The 24,933-nt window shown below is 40.7% G+C and overlaps 1 protein-coding gene across 1 annotated transcript in view; it reads right to left on the bottom strand.

The window, feature by feature from the left end:
* ADCY5 (adenylate cyclase 5) overlaps window positions 1-24,933 on the bottom strand; it is a 230,146-nt gene that overhangs the window by 90,186 nt on the left and 115,027 nt on the right. Inside the window, 1 exon segment of the mRNA XM_009327174.1 lies at window positions 3,423-3,572. Within this exon segment, the coding sequence (XP_009325449.1) occupies window positions 3,423-3,572 (150 nt within the window).

Genomic DNA, 24,933 nt, shown 5'->3' with positions numbered 1-24,933 from the left:
CAGGTGCTAATAGTTACATATCCACATTTTTTTTAAAAAAAGATCAAGAATCATGCACGTGTCCTCAAGCTTCTGTCAGCTATTATCGTACTCCTTGAGCATAAAAGCACAACACTTTTGTATGCTTTCCAGAGTAACTGGTGTATACGCTATTGTCATTTGCATATTATAATAGACATCCCCAAATGTGTGAAAGCTGCTATTTTACATGTGATTTTGCACATCCTCTAAATAACTTGGAGCTTAATGGGAGGTTCAGGGGTACCCACAGGTTTGGAACATTCCCTTTAGGTGCAGGAGCATGGAGGGATGTTTTTTTTAACTTGCTTGCAAAACAGGGACACATTCAGGGGACCGAGTTTCTCTTACTAGTACTCCAAAAGATATTCACATAGATTTCCTGGTAACTTTTGCTTGAGAGCCCACACCCCTACTCTTCCTGACACCATAGGCACTTGCCAGATTAAATCACCGATATTTTCAAGACACTTGAGATCTCCAGGAGATGAACTAACACCACTCTGAACTATCACCGGGAATAAGATAGGCTTATCAAGTGAAACAAATGCAAGTAGCACAACATCCCTTCATGCAGCAACTAATGAAGAAGTTGAGCCATGTTACAGAGTTGGGCATTATCTTTATTCTGTTTGTTGGGAGCATCACGATCCCTGAAAATAACCTCTGAAGCTAACAGGAGAAGGCTGTAACAAGTGCCTTTATAAAGCACAAGCCATGTTAAAAGACCGTCAAAACAACAAAATCCCTGTTTTATTTCAAATGGAGTACAGAAATTAAAGTCTCTACTAGAGTACAATTTTCATTTTGCTATGATATCGATTGCTATAATATAAAGTACTGCAGTCCTCACTGTAAAATCACTTACTATGCACCAGCAAGGTGACTGGGACTGCTGTTTCACAAGTATAACAAGGCCGCATTCTGACCTGATAAAAAAAGCAAGAGCAAACTCATATATAATTCTCACTTCAAAATAAGATACAAGTGTAGTTCCACTGAATTATACATTAAACAAATGCATCCCGAGGAGCACTAGTCTCTAGAATAGGCACAGATGAAAGAGTACAATACAGATCTACTCTGTTTACGTATGTACACATTGATATATGTATATGTGGGCACACACATCCCTATGACGACTCCGTACTACATAGGAATTTTAACTATTTATGGCATACTCTCCCAAGATGACCTCAAAGCACTACAAATATTTAATGTCTTATGACTATCCGTTTGTCCTCAGGTTTAATAACACTTATTTTTCATCACAAGTTAAGTGATGCAGAGATGAAAAAGAGAAGGAGAGAACAACTTTTCAGAGACAAAAGACAAGCAATGCCAGAAGTAAAACTGTGCAGTCCCGATAACCCATCTCTTACTCAAATTCTAAGTATTTGCTCATTACAGATTGTGGAGAACACCTATTTTTTCATCCAAGAGTATTTTATTCTGAGCAAGCAACAGTGATTCCTGTTATGGCTCTGCCCTAGCTTATCTCAAATAATGAAATCACAAGAAGTCTCTCTTCTGCATTGGACATTCTGGATTTTTATTTACTTTCTTGCTAATTTTGGGTGCTGGTAGATGCTTATGCTTAATAAAGGAAAATATACATTCCTTTGCCGGAGATAATCTGCCTGCCTTTAATAGAGAACAGCACACAGGAGCACCATCAGATCTCCAGAAACAGGCAAGCACGGTAACAGTGTTGGGCTGTGCAGTTGTCTTTCCCTCCACCCCTGTTTGGAGACTGGCTCTCCCAGATGTAGGCTGAGCTGCCCTTATTTGTGTCTGCTGTCACCTCAAGATTATCTCAATGCATTATGCACAGGGATGCATCTGAACTGAACCTGGAGATCAATGTCAGTGCAGGCTGTAGCAGCAAATAATCTTATTAGGAGCCCCCAGCTGCCAGGACCCACAGTTACTGCTGGAACTACTGGAGGGTACTTCTAAGTGACTGGCTTTGACCCATGTTTTTCTGATGTCCTGGCTTTCTTCCGTATGGTATAGTACTTTCTGGGAAGGGGGAGAAGAAAAAGGCATAAAGCTAGGGCATTTGTCAGGGCTTTTTTCGTGAACTACTTCTGACACAGAAGCTCCTAAATCCAGAACAGCACAAGCATTTGAGCCATGCTGTTAAGGCAGTCTCTCAGCAGGGAGGACAGAGCTGTAATCAATAAGTAAAATGGGGGTACTCTCTTGGCTCAATCCTTTCCTCCATTTCAAGGTGTGGAAGGAGGAGCGGCTGCTCGTTTCATCTTTCTGAGACTACATTTTTTACAAAGGAAAAAGGAGCCTTGAGTGTGAATCTCATTTGCATACATACACTATCAAAATAAAGCACTTGTACACGTTATTTCACAGTAAGGGTTAAACAGCAAGTATGTCAGCCAGAAGTACCTCATGAAACACTGCCAAAAGACAAATCCATAGATGCAGATGGGCTGAGACATGAGGGAAAATTAAGCTGTGTTGCCACAGAGATGCAAAGACACTCCAGTTGATTCATTCCCCTGACCTCTTCCCCAAACCCACAACGAAGCTCTGAGATACCTCCCAAGGAAAGAGCGGAAGCCCCGTTTCATGATTCATTTCAAATTGGACTGGACAGACCACTACGAGATGTACTGCAGCGCAGAGATGTGTGTTAGCAAGGGAATAGTCAAGCTGCCCCAAAAGGTCTTTTGTATCTAATGCTGAGGACATAAGACATTAGTTGCAAGAGAACCCACGAATGAATTAGGGCAGCGGATATGTTCGGTACCCTTATTGACTAGGCTGTATGCTGGCAGCCACAGGTGTTTTTATAGAAAAAAAAAATCGAAGTTGGTGATGAATCTTACTTTTTGAACAAATGCGATTCACTTGAGGCCTATGAGGTATACAGAGGTGTGCAAGCAGGTAGGAACCTTTGGGAAGGGCAGGAAGAGGATCCTCTTTGGAGGCATCAAGGGACCGTATGTTCTGTGGACCAATTTTTACCTTTCACTTCTGAAACCTGCCTTACAGCTACCTGTTGGCAGTGGCTTTGCTGACAAACACACCATGCTTTGACCTTACAAAGAGGGTCAATCTGAAGCCTGTGTGTTGCATCTGCATTCAACATATGGATTCAAAAAAAACTATGCAGACTCTCTGCATGCTGTGTAATTTTAATCCTCAGAGCGTAGACCACAGGATTTGTTGATGTCTGCGGAGAAGTCCATCAGGGTATCAGGGAAGAAATACTCCCCTGAGCTCTCCTTCAAACCTTTAAAAACCCTGCTCTCTACCATCAGAATGTTCTTGCTTGGATTTGTCAAGAAGCAAGAGGCCTGCAAATCCCATCCTACAGGAACAATTCGCATGCTAATTCTGCTTCAGCAATTTCATTTTTTATTTCCCACTGTTGCTCTTACCTGCTGCTGGTTTTCCCTTTGAGAATGCAGCCTGGCTTGTATGCATTCCCTGGTCTCCTGGAAAGCCTGTCTTTGGGACACCTCTGCTGGGTAGTGGGTACACACACCTACAATGTTTGTACAGGAGAAGATGAGAACATTGGAGACCAGCTGCAACAAAAGAAAAAAAAAGATAAAAATACTTGGTTACACTTTGGAAACCTGCCATCAGTAACAAAGCACCAGCCAGAACCCAGCCCCTTCCACAACTCCTTAATCCAAGCCACGCTTAAACCTCAAACTCTTAATTCTGGTGTATTCTACCTCTCTAGTCTTTAAAATACAAAACTTCCATATATGGCCTCAAATATATGTTCTTAATACTATGTATTACTTCACTAGTAAAAACTACAATTCCACTGGTAATTCCATAAACTTGCTTTTGGTAATCCAGTATCTTGGAATTACTGTGACAAAAATCTATCTAAAAATGCATCATTGCTCTGTCAGCTAAGAGTCAACTAAGACTCGTGCAGACAGATCTGACAGAGGAACACAAATATTTCCATGTTTGGGTACCTACATATCTGGCTTGAAAACATATCAAAGATACATTAAACCATTATTTTGAAATAGTGCTTTAAAATACTGAAGGGAAAATGTTGGTATTCACAAGGTTTAAGAGCAACTGAAATACTTTTTTTAATCTAGTTCCAACTCAAAATTTTATGTTACTAGATTAAAAAAATACATTTTTTACATTTCTGTGAACATGACTACAGAAGGAGTTGTTAAGTCTGAAGCATATTTGGACTGGACAAGCACAAAGGAAAAGCTATATTGCTCTTCTGCTTCCATGTGGGTTATGTTTTGTAAGGAAACAGTCACATAACTTCTGCTGAAAACTAGTGTTGCAATCTTTTATTTCCCAACTATTTTTTAATAAAAAGGAAAAAAAAACCCATGCCTATTGGTGGCATTTGGTTCATGCAAAATGTTCAAAACCACTTCTGATGGTATCATGCAAACATTTCCCTTGACAGAGGTCAGTCACAGTATAACTTTTTGAGAGTTGCACAAGCTATACTGGATCTCCCTTTGAGGATAGACTTATTTGAAACACCTCTCATCTCTTCTAGGGGGAAAGACTGTCAGATCTGCAAGATTCTTAAAAATAGGGATCTTTGGTCTATTCTCTAATGATTCCAAATATACCCTTCACCTTTATTGCTTTTTTACTGCAGAATAAAAAAAGTAATTTCCAGACCAGCCCATTCCCTGAAAATACGGGGCCAGGCTCTGTGCAGGGCACCCCTCAAGCCCTGAGCTCACAGGGGGTGCTCAGGACTCCCCAAACCAACTTGGTCACTGTGCAGGAGAGAGGAGCCGCCCGTGTCAAACATGGACCCACATCCCGAAGAGTAACAACCTCTCTGAGAAACCCCACGTCCATGCCCTAAGGAGAGCAACAATTATTTTATTAACAACTTTGCCTTGAAACAGGATTTAGGCAGAAAAACCTCATCTTTCAGCTCAAAATAAGCAATACCTTAAGCCACAGCCAGCTGAGGGACTTCTCTCTGTGGATGGCTGCCAGTAGATGGCAACACTCCAACTTCCCAAGCTCCTGCATCAAAGTGCTGCATTTTGGGCTATGTCCCCACAGTGAATTCCCACACTTAGTATCATATTACAATACAATAACCTGCAGGTTATAGATACCCACTGGTGATTATCATCAATGCCAGCTATACGTATTTGCAGATAACTGGTTTCCAAGGAGGAAACTATTTTCACCCCCTACAGATTGCTCCCTCCATCCAAAGGGTCCACACTTCCGACAGAGATAGGGCTATCGAAGGTGCAGGTCATATACATGAACATGAAATAAACCCTGATCCTAAACTCACACATTGCCTTCACAATTATATTTTTATTCATCTCTTTCTAAGGCTGGCTGGATCCTGCCAGATCCAAGGTTCTCCATCTCTCCCCCAAGCTGATCAGACACCAACCAACTTCCACCCAGATCCTGCCCAGATACCATAACCCAGTGCTGCATCCAATGGGCGTTTGATGGTATTTTTTTCTGATAACGATAATTTTTAAGGATGAAAAATCCCCCCATAGTATAAAAAACCACTAGTGCTTATTATAATGAAGAAACAGCTTAAAAAGAGAGCAGAAATAGGGTTTTCCTAGGAGTTACTCTGATTCCTGCTCCACAGCTGCACTGATTGCGACTCACAGCCTGTGAACAACACTTCTACAAGTTCAATACAGTTACTATGGGCTCCAAGGGGTTAACGCTAAATAGCATCTTTTGCATGGCCGGATTACAGCAAGACTCCCAAATCCTCTCTATTGGAGCTATTCAGTTGCGCAGTAAGTGGAAAATCTGTCAGGGCACATAAAACAGCATAAGCACGAATCATGTATCTGAAATGGATAAAACTGAGAGCACAGAAGATTTTAAGGAAATATGCAATTTTCTTTTTTAATCCCAAGAATCTGAGACTTCATTTCACTTACAGTCAATAGCACAACCCCAAAACAGTGACCCAACTCTTGCACCAAGAAGAGGAGACATGTGGTTTAGATGACGGCAATACATCAGGAGTTAACCGAGCCAAAAGGAGGAACACCTTAGTCCTGAAAACAAGCTCTTTTTGTGTATATCTCGGTGCCAACAAAAAGTCCCCCCAGTGGGGCCCACCCATGAAGATACTGTTGTCATGATGATGCCTTAAATAGCCAAGCTGTACAGTTCAAGGCACGCGGTTCATATTGCGCATCGAGACCAACATTGTTAAAGGAGAGTACAAAGAATATCACCAGACTTAACATTATCAACAACGTTTGTGGAACGCAAAGCAATTTAACTTTTCAGCACTCACTGATGTCATTTTACACAAACCCAAGGGACTTTGCAGACTGATTTACAAGACAGACTCAGATGACCATGCTTCATCAAGTAGGAACAAAAACTATATTGCAATGTAATTTTTAAGTAGCAGGGGACCGACATCCGTATTTATTCTGTTAAACAGAAGCTCATTTAATTCACAGTATGGCATCTTTGCAACACCCTGAAACATAAGGGGAGAAATTACAGTGTAATGTTGAAAGTATCAAAGATCTGCAGAGATTTGAAACTGAAGCTCCTACTATTTGCAGCAACACTTGTTATGTGAGCAAGAGCATTTTGTTCAGTATCTGTTCACAATAATTTTCTTCACAGGTATTTTAAAATATATTAAAGCAAAAAAAAAAAAAAGAAAAAATATTTCTAACCTCATTAATTTTTTTCACAGTCCTCTGTCTTAATAAAATAAATTTATATCCTGTTTGCCAAATGGTACTACTTGCTTATCAGCTTCCTTGCCATTTTGCTATGGTAACCAGCTTCAGTCCCAGGAGGAAAGAGATGATGTAGATATTAAAAAACTGATTCCCTAAGCTCCATGCCCTGAAAAGTAAAAACATATTATGGCAACTATTTCAGACAATCTGTGCTTGAAGTGCTGTTCAAGGCAATGGGAAAATATAGTTGTCTATTTTGTAGTTGATTTCCTTCCCTAGCTAGAGATTTAGACGAAGAAGATTCCTACCTTTCTGATTTTAGAAAATAGGAGTTCATAAAAGACTATTTCACTTACATATAACTCCTAGATAAGCTATTAAACCTGCCTGCAGTATTGTCATATTTGAGTATTTCATAAACTAATACGTTTACACTTACAGCATCTGCACGTGGCAGAGAAATGCTACGTATTAGCATAGCATTCCCGTACCTAAGGAAAAGCTATGTACTATGAGGGGTTTTCAAAAACCACCGCGACTTCTTAGTTCTACTGAAATAATGGATCACTCAATCTCAGACAACAAAACAGAACAGAACAGACAGTTTCTAGTCACTTTGATTTCTTTGCACAGAGCACTGCAATGCTTTTATTGAATCTCTCGCAGGAAACGGTTTTCAATATTTTTTCCCTTGGTGACTGAAAGGAAAAAAGAGAGAGATGGAAACAGTTTAGTTCCACGTGTTCTAGGAGTTATGAAAAGTTGGTATTACAAAATCAAAACCGAGAGCTAAATTTGGCCTGACACTATTGTTACAAAATTGATGTTTTGGGCGTTTCAGGCCAGGCTGAGGAAGAACCAGGATGGCTCAGTGACCAGGGGAGAGCCTCCAGACCACCACAAGCAGAAAAAGTATCAGCTTGCATCAATATTGCCACGCTTCCCCCTGCTGTGTTTCTATTCAATTGTTCTTCAAACACCAGATGCTATTCAATATGTAATTAAGAGACAACAACATGCTTAAGAGGGATAGCGTTAAGATAAATTTTGTTAGTTCCCTACCTCTGCCAGAGCAAACAAGGCTAGCTACTGACATGAGAAGTGGGCCATATTCCTCAGAATATCACCACTTACTATAAAAATCACAGCTTCTGGTTTTTGCCAAGTTACTCTGCTTTGGTCCACTTCTCTTGCAGATGCTCAGGGTTATTTCTGTTCTGAGATCATAGTACTAGGCTATTCTCTGTTAGTTTCCAACATCACTAAGCAGTATTTTGTTTTTCTATTTATTTTTCATTTAAATCAAAATATTGTTTTGATATTTGCATAAAGTCCCACTTTGAAAACAACTACATTTTAAGCTTTTTCTGTGGGGCAGTAAACTGTCACAAGGAGAAGGAAAGCACAGACATGGAGATTAAAAAGTCATGCAAAACAATCTAGAGCAAACAACAAACTACGCATCCTTTCTTTCCAGTGTGACACTGCTCCGCCTCTGCTTTCTACCTCTCATGATACTCATCCAGTAGCAATTTTTTTGTTAAATCTATTATCAGTGCAACAGCTAGGTTAAGAGCAGATAACAACTGAGTTTCTAGACTACATTTCATAGTGGTTGTATACTGAATTGACAAATTGGTCCAATTAATAATTAGAGGGGCAGACACTGAAATTACCTTTACTTTTGAGAGTTCCTCTTTTTAACCGTGAAAAATTATTATAAAATCTTTAATACTTATCTGAAACAATGTAAGAACAAAAATATGATGGACTACAAAAGCTCTAACTGTCCAAGATATTTCTATAGCACCTATGCATGCAATCCTGAATTAGAAGTATGGATAAATTCTAAAGATAAAAAGCACAAACATTATGAAAAAATGTTGTTGTTACAAGGTATAGCTGGTGCTCGTTTTTAAACACTTTCCTTGAACAGCAATTAACCCTCTATTGCCTCTTTATAGACTACTATCTAATAAAAAAATTGGAGCAGCTACAGAGCCAAAGGCATAATGAAAATTAAAACGAAAGACAACATCAGCTGGCTCCGAGATCAAATTACTCATGTATTTGTGCTGTATATACAACAACATCTTTCATTTCCCAGAGCCACAACTAGCAGAGTACTAAGATAGTGAAAACTTGTAGATTAGGCTAGAAAAATAATCAAACAGTTAAAGTCATAGTGTTTGGCCAGTAAAGAACAGGACAAGTACCAGTGAAGAAATTAGGAAGAGTTTTTTATTTTAACTGTGACAAGTACTTTTACTGAGTACTTGAAATAACCACAACAACAGAAGATTACATCAATACACCGGAGTCTAAGAACAAATTTTCTGAAGTTGCTATATGGTGCCTTCCCTCTCTGTTCTGCTGCCTCTGTGCAGCAACCATTTACTTGGATCTCAAGCAGAACGGAAAACTGGTTGCAGCCACCATCTTCCAAAGACTTCTCTAAGTGCGCTTTATGCACACGAGTAGTGCTACTGAAGCCAGCTCTGAAAATTTAAATGCTTCCCTAAGTCATCATATAATTTAATGATCCCAAAGTAGCAGAATTTATTAGAGAGTGATGTTCTAGATACACAGTAATTCTATTCATTTGACATTAAGAACAAAAAATTTCTTTGTAGAAATACTTCTGAAACTTTTTTGCATAGTTCTTTTATTTGGGAAGCCTACAAGGAGCGAAAGCTGTCTACTTTAATCTTTCAACCAGATTCTATATTCAGGATGAAGTTACTTGCTGAGAGCGAAGCAGTGGTATTTTGGCTGAAAACACTAAAAGAACCCTCATGTCACTTGTGAATGTCTCTGTTCAATAATTACAGTCAATAAAAACATTATACTGAAGCTATCCATTCTGTGTATTTCAGTGACCATCTCACCTTTCCAGCCCCGGTATATGTTGATCTCTTAGATGTGATGCTGTTCTCTCAGAGGAAAACCAAACAAGTATTTTGCCCCACATAAGTTCATTCTTTCTTTAGAATAAAAAATTATTATCTAATTTACCTTTTAAATACATAGTTGCAGGTACAGACATAATACACTAGATTCCCCCATCCAGAGCAAAAAATTAAGATTTTTATATTTTTCAATTCTTCCAGTTGTTTCAGGGGACATCAAAATGTTGGATGCTGCTTTCTTAATTTTAATGCCTCACACCTTATTCTATACAACATTTTAATTCATTTACTGATTACTGTAATTGCAAACCTTCCATGCATTCTTTCCCACTGATATTCTTACTGTCATACAGAATACAGTATTTATGACTTGGGTTTTTTTATAATTAAAACCCTTAAATCCCGATTTTATTAAAGAACAAAACATTACCAATACGGATGTATTTTTAGTAAGCATCTCAAGAGGAAACATTCCTACATCAAACTGATAAATTCTACTTCCCCATCACTGTTTTATTAATTAATTTGTCTGCTGGGATTTCAGTGAGATACTATTTTCTTTGGTTACTGAGCTATAAGGTTAAGAAGAGGAGAATATACTGTCCTGACCAAATCTTGGCGTAACACCAGCTAAAAGAAGTATATTTGTGTCTAAATTTTCCTGGAACTCTATCACAATCCCAGCAAAGCATCCTCTGCATGGTGGCACAGCCTGGTGGGGAGGAAGCGCTGCCCTTCACTAGCAATAAAATAGTCGGGAAGGAGATTCCTGGGTCCTATCGTCCATCCTCACCAAATCTCCATGGCAACCAAGTTCCTGTGCATTTTCACACTTAATATATTTTATGAGCTACGAATCAGCACTGGTTTTCACACGAAGATTCTTGACGGTGAACTGGATGAAGCAAGCCAACAGCCCATGGCTAAGCGGGAGAGAGAGCTGTGTGGGAAGCTGCCACTCGAAGGGAAACATCCAGTGGCCCTTGGATGCAAGAGTGAGACCCTGAAACAACTTAGGGGAAGGCTTCTTTCACTGAAACAGGGACACTTCAGTGAAATGTTGAATTGTTAACAATTCAACCCCTGCTTTATCATTTAATTATCACCTCTTAAGACTTTGCAACCAGGCTGTCTCCTTCAACTCCAATGGCTTCTTATCTTAAGAGATGGCACACAAGCCAGATGCCTCTCCTCATCATGTACGTAGCAGCACAGAGAGCTGAGCACAAGCTGCAAGTTTGGCCAGTTTCAAATCTGCTGTGGCAGCCTCCAGAAGGAACAACATGCTAGAAATGGAAGGCTGAGATTGCCACAGCTCTCATGAGCAATACTGCACAGCGGGTTAGTTGGGGCATGTTTAACACTCCAGCTCACTTACCCTGACCCTAGTAAAAATGCATGTGTACCATAAGGGAGTTCATCCCTCTGGAAGTGTGTTTATTTCTGATCCATAGAGGCATCTATGTGTCAAAGACTTCAGCAACCAAATACAATCTTACTGAAATAAAAGCTCTTCAAACGGGACTTCAAACTTTAGGTACATCTCTTTGAGGTCACGAAAGTGGATGAAAGCTCCTAGTCTTTCTGTGCATGACTCACAGCTGTCATTGGGTAAACATCTTCACACACAAGGTATGTCAAGGTAATTTTGACAACTGTACAAAATTTGCCCAGAGGCATGATAGCTTAGGCAATTTAGACAATGACTTTAGTTAAGAAAGTTAGCAAAGCTCTGATATTCCAGCAAAATCAGTTGTTCTGCAAATGATTGTAAGCATGTTTGAGTTTGGGTTGTCTTCATGCCAGTCTCACCTGCCCACCCATGTGCTCCCAAGGTGGGAGGAGCTGTTCGGATAAGAAGATATAATAGGTGTTAATTTAAAATATGTTAATAGAAAACATTGTCATTGAATAGAAGTTGGATTAAGAAGTCTGGTTATGCTTTCGAGATTCTCCACAATACCTCTGAAGATAAAGGAAGCTGTAATCAATGAAGTTTCTCTTCAGAGAAATGTGCTTGATTCATCTTCTATATCCTATTTCCTTCCCTGGTGGAAGGGATGCAAAGGAAGGAAGCCAAATGCTTAGGTTTTCTATCAGGCCCTCTTAAAATTAGTCCACTAGACTGAAACACACATGAAACTCCATTTAATATATGCTAACTAACTCAACAAGCAAATACGTATGCTGATTTGACCCATGATGGGAGCAGGATTTTCTTTACTTTGCTTTTCTGCATTTTTTTTTTGTTTGGATCAGGTTGTGCCTGGCAGCCAGTGTTTACCTACATGATCTCAGCAGAAGAGACCTCTGCAGCCCATCCTGCAGGATCCCAGTTCTTCACAGTCACCTCCAGAGCTGCCACTACCTGCCCTCTCCATCCTCCTGGCAAGGGGTGGCTCTGCCTTTCATAGAACCATAGAATCATTAAGGTTGGAAAAGACCTCTAAGACCATCGAGTCCAACTGTCAACCCAACACCACCATGCCCACTAAACCATGTCCCTCAGCGCCTCATCTACACGTCTTTTAAATACTTCCAGGGATGGCGACTCAACCACTTCCCTGGGCAGCCTGTTCCAATGTTTAACCACTCTTTCAGTAAAGACATTTTTCCTCAGGTCCAATCTAAACCTCCCCTGGTGCAACTTGAGACCATTTCCTCTCGTTCTATCGCTTGTTACTTGGGAGAAGAGACCAACACCCACCTCACTACAACCTCCTTTCAGGTAGTTGTAGAGAGCAATAAGGTCTCCCCTCAGCCTCCTTTTCTGCAGGCTAAACACTCCCCTCAGCCTCCTTTTCTCCAGGCTAAACAACCCCAGCTCCCTCAGCCGCTCCTCATAAGGCTTGTTCTCCAGACCCCTCACCAGCCTCGTTGCCCTTCTCTGGACACGTTCCAACATCTCAACATCCTTCTTGTAGTGAGGGGCCCAAAACTGAACACAGTATTCGAGGTGCGGCCGCACCAGTGCTGAGTACAGGGGCACTATCACTTCCCTGCTCCTGCTGGCCACACTATTTCTGATACAGGCCAGGATGCCGTTGGCCTTCTTGGCCGCCTGGGCACACTGTCGGCTCATGTTCAGCCGGCTGTCGACCAGCACCCCCAGGTCCTTTTCCGCCAGGCAGCTTTCCAGCCACTCTTCCCCAAGCCTGTAGCGCTGCATGGGGTTGTTGTGGCCAAAGTGCAGGACCCGGCACTTGGCCTTGTTGAAGCTCATACAGTTGGCCTGGGCCCATCGATCCAGCCTGTCCAGGTCCCTCTGCAGAGCCTTCCTACCCTCGAGCAGATCAACACTGCCGCCCAACTTGGTGTCGTCTGCAAACTTACTGAGGGTGCACTCGATCCCCTCATCCAGATCATTGATAAAGATATTAAACAGAACTGGCCCCAATACTGAGCCCTGGGGAACACCGCTCGTGACCGGCCGCCAACTGGATTGAACTCCATTCACTACAACTCTCTGGGCCCGGCCGTCCAGCCAGTTTTTGACCCAGCGCAGAGTACACCTGTCTAAGCCGTGAGCCGCCAGCTTCTCCAGGAGAATGCTGTGGGAGACGGTGTCAAAGGCCTTACTGAAGTCCAGGTAGACCACATCCACAGCCTTTCCCTCCTCCACTAGGTGGGTCACCTGGTCATAGAAGGAAATCACGTTGGTCAAGCAGGACCTGCCTCTCATGAACCCGTGCTGGCTGGGCCTGATGCCCTGGTTGTCCTGCTCATGCCTTGTGAGAGCCCTCAGGATGAACTGCTCCATAATCTTCCCCGGCAACGAGGTCAGGCCCAATAGCCTACACGCTGCCAGCAAACACACTTCACAGAGAAGTACATTTCCAAGACTTGCAGTTGCTTTGAATGGCTATGAGAAAAAATATCTGTACTAAATAAGCAAAATCATGAAGATCAACACCCCTCTGCTTCCTCCCCATCACAGTGCACCCTAGTCCTTAGTGTTTCTGGGAATATTTCTGGGAGCCCTGGACTTAGATACAGGCAGTGCATCACCCCTTATCTTCCACAGTCATTTGAGCACAGGCATCACTTCCAGGTCAGTGGGAAAACAAAAATATTTATCTAGTTACATGAAAGTCTTATTTATCTGGGAAAAAAAGAACGTTCTCCAATTGCTCAGCAGCAGAAATGAGTGCCCTAAATACAGTCTGTAAGATATAAAAATCGTTATTTCCCAAGCACTTATAATGTGTGTTTTTGGGAGGTGGTGAGTTAGGTTGGTTTTGTTTGTTTGTTTGTGTGGGAAGAAATGTAAAATTGGAAAAAGAATGGAATGCAGATGGATTTTTTTGTTTTGTTTTAAAGAAGACCTCCTTTCTTCTTCTGTTGCTGGATTTCAAATCAAGCCAGGGCAGCTTGCCCACAAGCTATGCTCCTTCCTATTAACATCTCTATCTCAACATATATTTTTAATAAACAAAACTTACCAAGCACCACCAGCAAAGTTTGAACTCTTGAACTGAAGCAGTGGCTTGTACTGGATGAGGTGAAGGAGCAGTATTCATAGCAGATAGCAAAGATTGTGCACAGCCACCACTAATATAAAAGTCAATCTATAAGGGAACTGACCTGATCACAACTGAATCCTGCAGTTTTGCCAGCTATTACAGTAAATTAAGCTTACTTTTCAATGAGAGAGGTTGCATAGAAGTCTGAGATTTGTCTTTGTATCTTATGGTCTGGCTGCTTCAGCAGTTGAGCATACTGACCTCTTAACAGATTTGGTTTCAACAACACAAAAACTATCAGTAGGCAAATTTCCAACCAAATTTTAACTGAGCACAACAGACAGCTTGAAGGCACATTCCTTGGCCTTCAGCTTCGTCATACTAAATTTCAAAGGTCTATAGTAACACAATAAAGATTTTATAGAGAAGCTCTAAAAGACTCTTCAGAATTGTTTATAAAGGCAAGTGTGAGACAACCTAACGACAACAGTTACGACCAGCTCTGTTTATAATACAAATTACACAACACAATTTAGCCTGCCGTTATTTCATTATACACAACCCCTCTTCCCTCTGCCTTTGGAGCTGCACTACTTCACTCTTCATGTGTCTTTCATTCCGCCTTCCTTATGTGGTAACTCTCGTTATTATCCACCCTGGACTTTCTTCTCAGCTCCCCAGTCCTGTCTTTCCCACAAATGCACGCACAAACACATGGCCTGATGATTCTAGGATCAAACCAAGTGAATATTTTTAAATTAGCCAAGATGAGCCTCATTCTTTTCTGATAGCTCCAACAATTTGGTTACTCTGCTACTACATGAGCTTTTCACAGCGTACGTTACAGGGCAGTTTTAATTGCTTTGCAGTATCTGAAGGAAAACATTTCAAGGTATACTTTTGAAGCGTAGGTATTGAAAACATTATCCAAGTCCCATACCACAAAACTGCATCTTTAATTTCTGTAATCATTATGAAATGGCAGGAAGCTGGATTCTTGAATCAAGATATGATATAGCCGAAGGTTATTTTGGCTAGGATCTTAAACTTGCTTTTTCTTGCTGTCCAATGTATAAGATGAATATACTGAAAATATTGGTATTATGATACTGTAAAAATGCAAATGCTTAACAGAAACAAACAAATCAACCTCACTTCACTGGAGATGCACAGTTTGGAAGAGTTTTTGAATTCTGACAATTGAAATAAGCTGGGTCTGCTGAGAATTGGGCAGGATATAAAGAAAATAAAACCAAATTTCTGTAGCTAGTGGAAAATTTTGAGTCTGTACTTGAGCATGTACTTTTATTCTCCCAAAGATCGTTACCAGAGATTATGCAGCTGAATAGGTTTTCTGAGGTGAACTTAAAATAGACCCAATATGATACTAACCTCCCCAAGAGGATACTGCACACCACAGAATTGGTCTTTGAAAACAGTGAATTACGAATATTTAAAGTAACCTAATCTTAGGAAGACAGAGAAAAAAATAGGGAGTACTTATTTTCAGAATTTTTTGTAATGTGACAAGAAGACAGCAAAGGACCTGAGAGACCTCACAGACTCTGTAGTTCATTCCCCACTTGCCTCTTAAAAATTGTTGTATCCAAAAATTGATACAACAGTTCTGTTGACGTTTAAAGGGCATTGAATAGCAGTACTTGCTCTTGTTATATTATACACAGTATTTCTCTTAATATATCACAAAGAGACACTTACTCTTCCTGGAGTGGACAATATTGATCACAAACAAATTAGCTTGCAATCTACTTTCCCTGCCATCATCGTCTGTTGCATCACTGCTTAAATATTTAGTCACGGCATTAGATTTTTCATTTCCAAGAATACAGTACCTGTGCACTTGGCCTTGCCTCGTAAGCCTTTCACAAATCAGCACTTGTATTATGTGGAGATTTATTAGTATACTTCAAAACAAAATGAGTTTATGAAAAATACCTCCAACGTGGAAGATAACTGGATAAATAATTGCTTGAAGAGGAAAAACATAGCTGAGAGACGTTTTGTTATCTACTGAAAATCAGTTACAGTTATTGCCTTTATGTCTGGGAAATGAGAGCCACATAAAAACAAATAAAGAATTTATCAAGAGATAATAATAATAAAAAATGGTAGAAAGTAGTGTAAAATCTTTCAGTATGTGATCAGTTCCATGACTGTGGTTTGAAATCATAGATCGGTTCTTTGCCATGCTACCATAATGTGATAGCATTTGTCGGTCTAAATCCAACAGGGAGCTCCTAAGCCGCTTTTGATAAGATAAAGATATTGGGCCCAGGTCTCTATTCTTATCAGTTTAACTCTATCAAGGCAGATAGAACTGGAGAAAATGATTAATTATATCGCTAAGATCTTATCTCATAAAACACTTTTTAGTGCTTTATAATAATTGGTCATAAGCAAATATGAGATATCCCTTCAAAGGCAAAGCAGGTGGTCCTTGCAGATAGCAGTGATAACCGATACATCATCTGATGCACAGAAGGCCCAAACGCTCTGATACACATCCTGCTGCAGAGCTGGTAAAATAACAGTAAACAGAAGAAAAAGTGAAAGGATGGTGAAAGTCATAATTCCAGATGTGCAATGCAAAGCCAGGAGAATACAGAAACAGAACAGACTAGAACAAAAGACTTAAACGGGTCTTTTCTGCCATTGATATCCTTCATCCATTGAGGTCTCCAGGACAGTCTTTAAAACTAATCAACTGGTCTTTTGAGAACATCCAATACTGTTCCTAAACAAAGAGTAGAAAAGTTTCTCAAAATCAGAAGTTCCAGAAAATAGTCATGTAACTCTTAAAAGACAAACCACAAAATACACCAACTCAGATGTATCTTGTTTGCTTATGAATAAAAAACCTCCAAACCCTATTCCTTTTTAATAAATGATTTCAGAAATTTGTAGCAGAAATCAACTGATAAAACCAACTATTTCAACATTCTGATGCTAAGCGTTGGCATAATGCCAGGCATCACATAGGCACCACAAAGAGTACCAAGCACAGCTAAGTTTGTCTAATACTTTTGTTATTACCAGAACCTGGGCAGAAATTTCTCATGTGATTATCTATCAGTTTGTTGCATTCATGTTTAACTGAAAAGTTCACAATGTCTATGTAGTTTTGGAAAACATACATACACACACACACACAAAAGGCGGGGAGAGAGAAGGAAGTGTGGTGGAACCTCAGAAAAGGCAGAATCCAAACCGGACGGGACAGAAGAGGGAAATGGAGATGGAGAAGCAGAGACCAGAACAGAGGGCCAGGACTAGTACGTTATGGACAGAGAAGCATAAACATCTGCACTTTTTCTGGAATGATTACACGTTTCCTTCTTATAGAACCTGAACTCACACCACTATTTTTTTCCCACTGTTTTTGCTGCCTCAAAAATAACAATATTGTTTGCTCAATAACAAACTACGCGTACAATCCCTTCACCTGGCAGGTCTGCAAAGAACCAGACGGTCTCTGTTGCTACACCTTGCTGGCAGAGAATATACGTATTAAACACCGTGTTTGTCCTGGGACTGCCTTAAACAAGGGAAGTTAATTGAGGCTGCAGAGGCCACCTAAATACTGAATAATGTTCATCAGCTCACAGGCAAGTTTTTATCAGTTTCAGACAAGGCTCAGTAGGCAATGTGTCACATTTCCTAGCACGAGTGCCCAACTTCACAGATTCAATTTGCCCTTAAAATATCACTTTTACAGTGTAATATTGCTATATCTGATTATCAGCACTGAACAGATCAAGAAGAACTATCTTACAAATGGTGTTTAATTAGTTCAGAGCAAGCTGTGCTCCTTTCAAAGAGAAACTAGTTGGAAAATCAGCACGAAGTTTTATTGGACTTTGAATATGTATTTGATACAAGTGAATATCCAGGAGTTCGACTCCATGGAGCATATTTATCTTCCCCACCATTTCCTACCACTACAGATGGGTCAGATGCTAGCATCTAATCATGATTCCATCCAACTATGCACACATCAGATCTAAACAACAGGAATTAAAATGCTAGAAGTTATCTATCCACAAGAATTAAGGAAGGGAATTAGAGATTGAAAACAACAGAAACTGGAAAATAAGGTTGGCTTACTTCCCATGCCTTTCTTTAATTCAAGGAATGTGAGCAGGGTGATTTTCCAGGGGAGGGGAAGGGTAGAGAAAGAAAGACCTAAAGAGTACGTTGTCCTAAGTGCACCGTCCTATATACTATCATAAAAGCCACTAGAAGTGGAAGTCAATGTAGCTGACACTGAATAGTAAAGAAATTTGGTTGATCACGAAGTGCCTCTTTGCAAGCATGCCTTCTCAGCTCTGCTCCTGCTTCTCAGTTTGAGTGCCTAATATCAGCTCCAGCATCAGAGGAACAAAAGATGCACCTGACAGTAATAGCTTCCACTTTAGGGAGAAAAAGCTCAGCCCTTGGTCTGAATGCAGATGGAAAATGTGCTCAAGTACACCGATTCCTAAAGTGTCTGGAAGCAGTCAAAGATCCCCGACATCAAAAATCGTCTTATTAACAGCAGGTGCAATTCCCTCAGGGGAGGTGAATAACCCTATGCCATGGCATCTCAATTTTTCCCCAGCTCTGCAGAATTGCCTCAGTCCAACTACAGTTAAATTTCACCCAGCAGGTGTTCAATCAAGCCCCGTTTTAGCTTCTCTGTCTGTAACAGCTGTATCGAACAGACAACACACATTTCTTCATGCTATCTTATGATTAAAAAGACAGGTAGTCTACATCTCGGCTCATCTAAGTATGTAAGGTTTCTATTTCTGTACTCCAGTGTTCCTTGACATAGCTTATACAATAATCCACCACCAGCAAGCACTAGGCAATTAAATACCTTTGGTCCCTCTGAACTAGTTTCACCATGTCCAACTTCTGAATACTTGATAGAGGACGCAACACAGGAAGGCACGGCAAGGAGGTGGACAACGTGGGAACTTACCCTATTCATGAGAAAAGTTTTAGGCAAGCAGACAGCGGTCCCAGACTACTACCTTTACCTCTGTCCTTAACACATACCACAGGCACGTCCATAATATTTTTTGACACCCGCACTTGAAACCTGCTCAATGTGCAGAGATCATCACTGATCAAGGAACTAATGCTGCTTCTACACTGCGCTGTGCCTTGAAGTGAGGCTGGCCTGAGGGGATCCCAAGGATGCAAGGCATTGCCAGAGCTCCTCTGTTACAACTTCCTTTCCCCAGAAGAGGCACTTCAAAGAATTTACAGGAAAGTCCTTTCTCCTCCTCCAAGGAAGAAGGTTGAATTCTCCACCTGCAAGCTTGAATCCTTGCAACTGCTTACCTAAGGGAGGCTGCATGCCCTTCCTCCCATGGAGAGCAGGTCTGATTTGCAGAACCCCCCTGCTGAGCCAAGAACAGCCTTCTTCCAGCTCATGAATTACATCCTAAGGCCCCACCAGCTTTTGAGAAAGGCTGAATTCTGCTATTGTTGCATCTGCACAACTCAAGCAAGGACAGCAAGGGTACGTAGCTACTTAGATGTTGACTCCTACTGTTCTTATGAGACACAGGTCAGGATCACAAGACTACTATGTCAGGTTTTCTCAAAACAGGGCAAAAGAACCTCCACCATTGAGTAGCTTATAATTAACAGATGTGTTGCCAGTATATGCTATCATTTTCCCCACGGTATGATTGCTATATGGGTCTTCAGAGACACAACAAATATTTGATTAATTCTCTCTCTACCTTTTACCTGATGTAGTCAAGCAGTTTGTGGTAAGCCTCATAAAATATTCACACCATCACAAGTACTTTATTCCCACAGAATAGAATTTATTTAATCACTGAAGCTATCACCACTAATTTTTACAACTATCACTGGGTTTTTTATCTTTTAAAGAAACTATTATGTTTCTGAAAATAACTTTTTTCATACATTCCCCCTTCCACCACAGCCTGCTCTGATCTGTAGGCCCCAACTACACTGTCTTCTGCCCACCTGAGCATAATTCTAGTCCTTCTCGACTTGGCAAGGCATACAGAAAATGGATGTACAGTCCAGACCTCTAGGATTACGATTCAGCCAGGATTTTAGCACTTCTAGGAGATCTTCTATTCACCAGATATCATTAGACCAGGTCCCCTTCCATCTTTATTTTGGTAAATCAGTCTTTCCTTTCTGTCATTTGGCTATTACCTCCCTTTCTCGCTGTGTGTATTACAGAACCCATTTTTAATTGCCCTTCAACACATGATTTAAAACCATTTTGTGCATTTTCAAGGTATGCACATAGGAAATATTCACCAGATCCTGTGCTGCACTCAGTCACTAATCCATTTAAGCAGCATGAAGTGATAGGAAAGTCAAATGCAATTTCAACCAGGAGATAAAAAAATTGCTTTTTCTCCTGGCCCCAGAGGGAAATTAATTTTTGGCATTTGTGCCCACACACTCAAAGATTTTCAGGTGTATAGCTGTCACCAGTTCATTAAGATGCTCTGATGATGTGGTTTTAGGAGCTGAAACTCTAAGTTCGATTTTTAAAAGCAGTTTAAGTAAATGAGCGGCTCCTACAGTAAAGCATAGTCTTTGGGCACCCAAAATCAAATGTAATTCATGTACTTTTTTAAATTTCAGAAAATCTTAGTTCTTGTTCCCCTGCATGTTCTGGCCTAGCAATTATATCCTGAGTTTCGATGGAGACAGAGACTGAGAGGTATTAGCAAACACAGTGAGGGTCACTGTTCAGAAGTGGAGAGGCTGTTGTTTTTATTTCCCACTGGAATCTACTGGGAATAAATGAACTACAGGATTCCAGAAGAACAGCTTGTTCTCCAGGCTTCACTCTGTTCAAACAGGAAAAACATAAGTGATTAAAACACATACACAGAGCATGAGGACTGAAAATGGGCTGTGAGGTCTTTTGCTCCCAAAATCACAAGCACAAATCCAGACTAGTGCTGGTCAAAGCAACTGCCTTTATTCTTCTTACTGCTTTACTGCTTTTTAGTATTATCCTTATTATTAGCAGTGGCATGTCAGTATTGCTGTCCATACTGCTTCCCTCATCATACTATCAGAGACTGCCCATATCACAGACGTTTCCATTCAAACCAAGCCTTCACAGTGGTTCCAGCAAGGAAGCTAATGACTGAATAAATAAAGGGTGGCAGTCCACTTCAAACAGGCTCAGTCTTTCAAACCAGCAGGCAAACCACCATGTATTGCTACCTCTGCTAGACAGGCAAAACTCCAATCCTGATGCTTCAGAGAAAGATACTTCAAGAAATCCTGCATTAGACCAATCTATCACTAGAATAACCCACACAATATTCCTCCAAAATCCCATTACTTCGGTATTGACTCTTCAGCATGAAGGTTAATGTTTCTTTTGCTATCCTAAATGCAACATGTAAGTAGGGGAGGTGGGAGCGCTGATCTTAGGCAGTCTTCTTGGTACTTACCTGCCGCAATCTCTCCCCTACCTCCAAACTCTAGATTTAGTTTCTGATTTTAGCTGTAGAAAGGATAGAGTTAATTTTGTATCATCAGAAACTGCACTAACAAGTGTTATATGATTTCCTACTTGATCATTAACCTGTCAAATTCAGCGCAATAAACCCTTCACCGGTTTAAGGAAATACAAAAGACTTGTCACGGAGAGAATTTTAAGAACACGACAATCACGTATAAATTAAAAAAAACCTACTGATGCTACTTTCTACAGCTGGATCCACAAGAAATCATTTTCCACCTTCACACAGTAAAAGCAACTGCTTCTGCAAGAAGTTGTTTTCTTTTTTTAAATTTCTTGAAACTTTCTGGGCTTTCAGTCTTGCAAAGAACTCGTCTGAATCACAGAGTCACTCAAAGTGACACTTTAATGCTTTTCAGGAACCAGGCAATGGTCTGGTATACATTAAGTTTATGATCTATATTTCCTTGTAGTCTATCACAACCTAATAAAACTATGTCAACAAGCATTTAGGAGGGAGAACTAACACAGTAATTTTCCAGCCACATTAAGCCAGCTCTCAAATGCCAAACTTCTGCTACCAGTGTATCTGCAGAGCCTGCAGAGGCAGTGCATTGAGTATACTGCAATCTAAGCTGTAAGCAGGTTACTGCTGGCTGATTTTCTAACACCGTGTTCAAATGCAAGAGATAATTCCAGGATCTCCACAAGGAGTAGGAGGACGGTATTCCAGGTGCAGTTTGCACTCCTGAGTTTGGAAACATCTGCACTATCAGATAAAGAGTTTTTTATAAGCCGTACCAAGTTAATGAACTTCTCCAAAGTGTAAAGAGAGCCACAGAACAGAGATCCTCAAGTGGTAGCACACTGACAAATGAGGGCTATAATTTTGTGGGAGGAATCTGTGTAACTGTTTTCCCTCACTCAGTTGTTTCTTCTGGTGGCTAGCTCCACTAGCTATAGCTTTCCTAGAAAGAGGGCCAGGAGGCCAGCCAGGGGTTTCAGGCTTCAGGGTCTACCCGACCATTCATCTGAGCCAGGTAATCAGTTCCCGTTCAACATAATCTGCATAGCCTTTTACCAATATCCTCTGCTGCCACAGGATTTAGCACAGCAATCACGCTGAATCACCTGATAGAAACCATGAGGTTTGGAACCCTGCTGCAGCAATGATATTTTCAGCACCCCAAACACTGTATTTCTTTCTCAAGAGAAAGACATACGTCACAAAAAAAGGTCAGTCCTCAGGACTTAAGAAGAGAGGGTCTTCAGGGATATCTCAGAAGGCTTCCTCTTCTCCTTGTTCTGAATAACTGATAAACTAAGCCCTTTGGGTATTCACAAAAAGGAGAGCTTCTGGCTATGGACTCGGTATCCCCACTAAGCACATCTTTATACAGCCAACAATTTCACTAGTGAAGCGAGCAGACAATACTTATGGTGGCCTTGTCCGATAGCAATGGACGAGACTGTCCTTTCTCATCCACTTACTTCTTTGCTCATAGCCCTGCTTGATTTATTTGTAGCAGCAATATGTCAATGTTATCTGACAGCTACTATTAAAGTGTCACAAGCATATGTATGCAATAACGCAGATGCTGCAGGGCATCTGCTGCAGGCCACTATCTTCCCAGGAACAGAAAGCAAGGGGAGGGAGGGGAAATACCTTACAAAACAGAAATGTTCTACTACTCCCTACCACTCTTACTCAGAGGGAAAATCAACAGGGGAAAAAAGCTAAAGAGGCCAAACACATGCAGAAGGCATGGCAACGTTCAGACAAAATGAACGCTGCAAGCTTTCCCACCTGTGTTCTGATAATTAAAAAACCCAGCAAAATCAAAACTAAACCCAACCACCTGAAGGGCACCATCCCACTCAAGTACCCAGTACAGGAAGCTGGGCAGACTGATGGTGATGCTATATTGAGTAGATGGGTGATAGAGGCTGTCTAAATTTTAGGAGACGTAACAAAAATCTTTTATTTTTAAGCTTCTTTCTTTACAGCAGTATACAAGTGTGGTGATAAAATGGCGTAAGTTTGGTTGATGACATTTCCTGCCTCCATGACCACTCAAGTACTTACACATCTATTCTTATGCCACCCTTGAAAATGAGAGAGATGTTACCCTCATGTCTCATATATACAGAGCAAGCAAAGTATTTGTCCAAGGTCACAGAAGAAACCAAAGGCAAAGCCAGGATTCGCATACAGATTTCTCAAGTACCAGATTGCCCAATACTTTAACAGAAGCATTTACCAGTTTCTTCTCTGTCTCAACCTCTGCGAGAACAGCTATACAGGAAGAACGAAGCAAAATATTCTTGCTACGTCCCTTGAAGTCAGTAATGTTAAAAGACAAAGAATTTGCCTTAACCATATAATCTCCACTTTATGAACTCTGAGAAGGGAAAGTGATTCCAAGTCCATAACTCATAAAGGGCTGGAACACTTAACAGCTGTAAAAATCTCAGATAAGAAGAAATAAAGCTGTTTTGATCTAAAGAACAACAACTTCATAAAAAGAACCAGAGAATTATTTCTATTCTGCATGAGACAGTGCTTTCATCCACAAGTGTGAAGAGGACATATAGGAACCTCACTGGCCATTTTTCATGGTCTCAATGAAACCATAAAGCAGATTGTCCTCAGTATCCAAAGGATTATGGATCAAAATGATCACTATTATATTCACAAAAATTCAATGCACCAGGTAACACAGTATAATTCTGTGAATTTTTCAAACACTGAAATTAGCCTCCAGAAAGACAGTCTGAGCTGGGATGTTTGTAAGCTTATCTGCCACACAAGCACAAGTCCTGGTAAAATCATGTCCCCTCTTTCTCTACTTTAAAAAGTTCTCACTGTAGATACTTTCTATCACTGCTTTCTATCACACAAATAAATAAATAAATGAAATTTAGCCTATCGTCTTGTTGCTTGAGTTGACTGAGTCAGTTGATTTGGCCTGCTAATCACAAAATGTAGCAACACTGATATCAGGCAAGGAGTACAAAACAAGGACCAAAAAAAAGTGCTGCTCAGTATTTATTGGTGCCTGTGCCACCAGTTTGATGTGGTTTGCTATATATTCCACCATGCAGCGTCTACCGAATGTATGGCTGGAAAGACGACTCCATTTTCCATTTAAGAGTACTCTTAAACTCCTCCTAAAAGGACATAGGTGCAACAGATGTTTTGCACAACAGTTAGGACAAGCCAAAAGGCTGATTCAAAACATTTATCCAGAAGACTTGTACCTGTGTCAGCAGTGGTTCCTGCAGAAACACAGCAGGGCAGGGAACTAAATCCTCCTGGAAAAACCTGCAGCGTAGTGCAGTTCGCTTAGCCACTGCCATCGCTGTCCAAG

This window comes from Pygoscelis adeliae, unplaced genomic scaffold (genome assembly GCF_000699105.1).
Source record: "Pygoscelis adeliae isolate BGI_AS28 unplaced genomic scaffold, ASM69910v1 Scaffold227, whole genome shotgun sequence".
In the NCBI taxonomy this organism is placed as follows: Eukaryota; Metazoa; Chordata; class Aves; order Sphenisciformes; family Spheniscidae; genus Pygoscelis; species Pygoscelis adeliae.
This window is presented reverse-complemented; position numbering and strand designations above follow the sequence as displayed.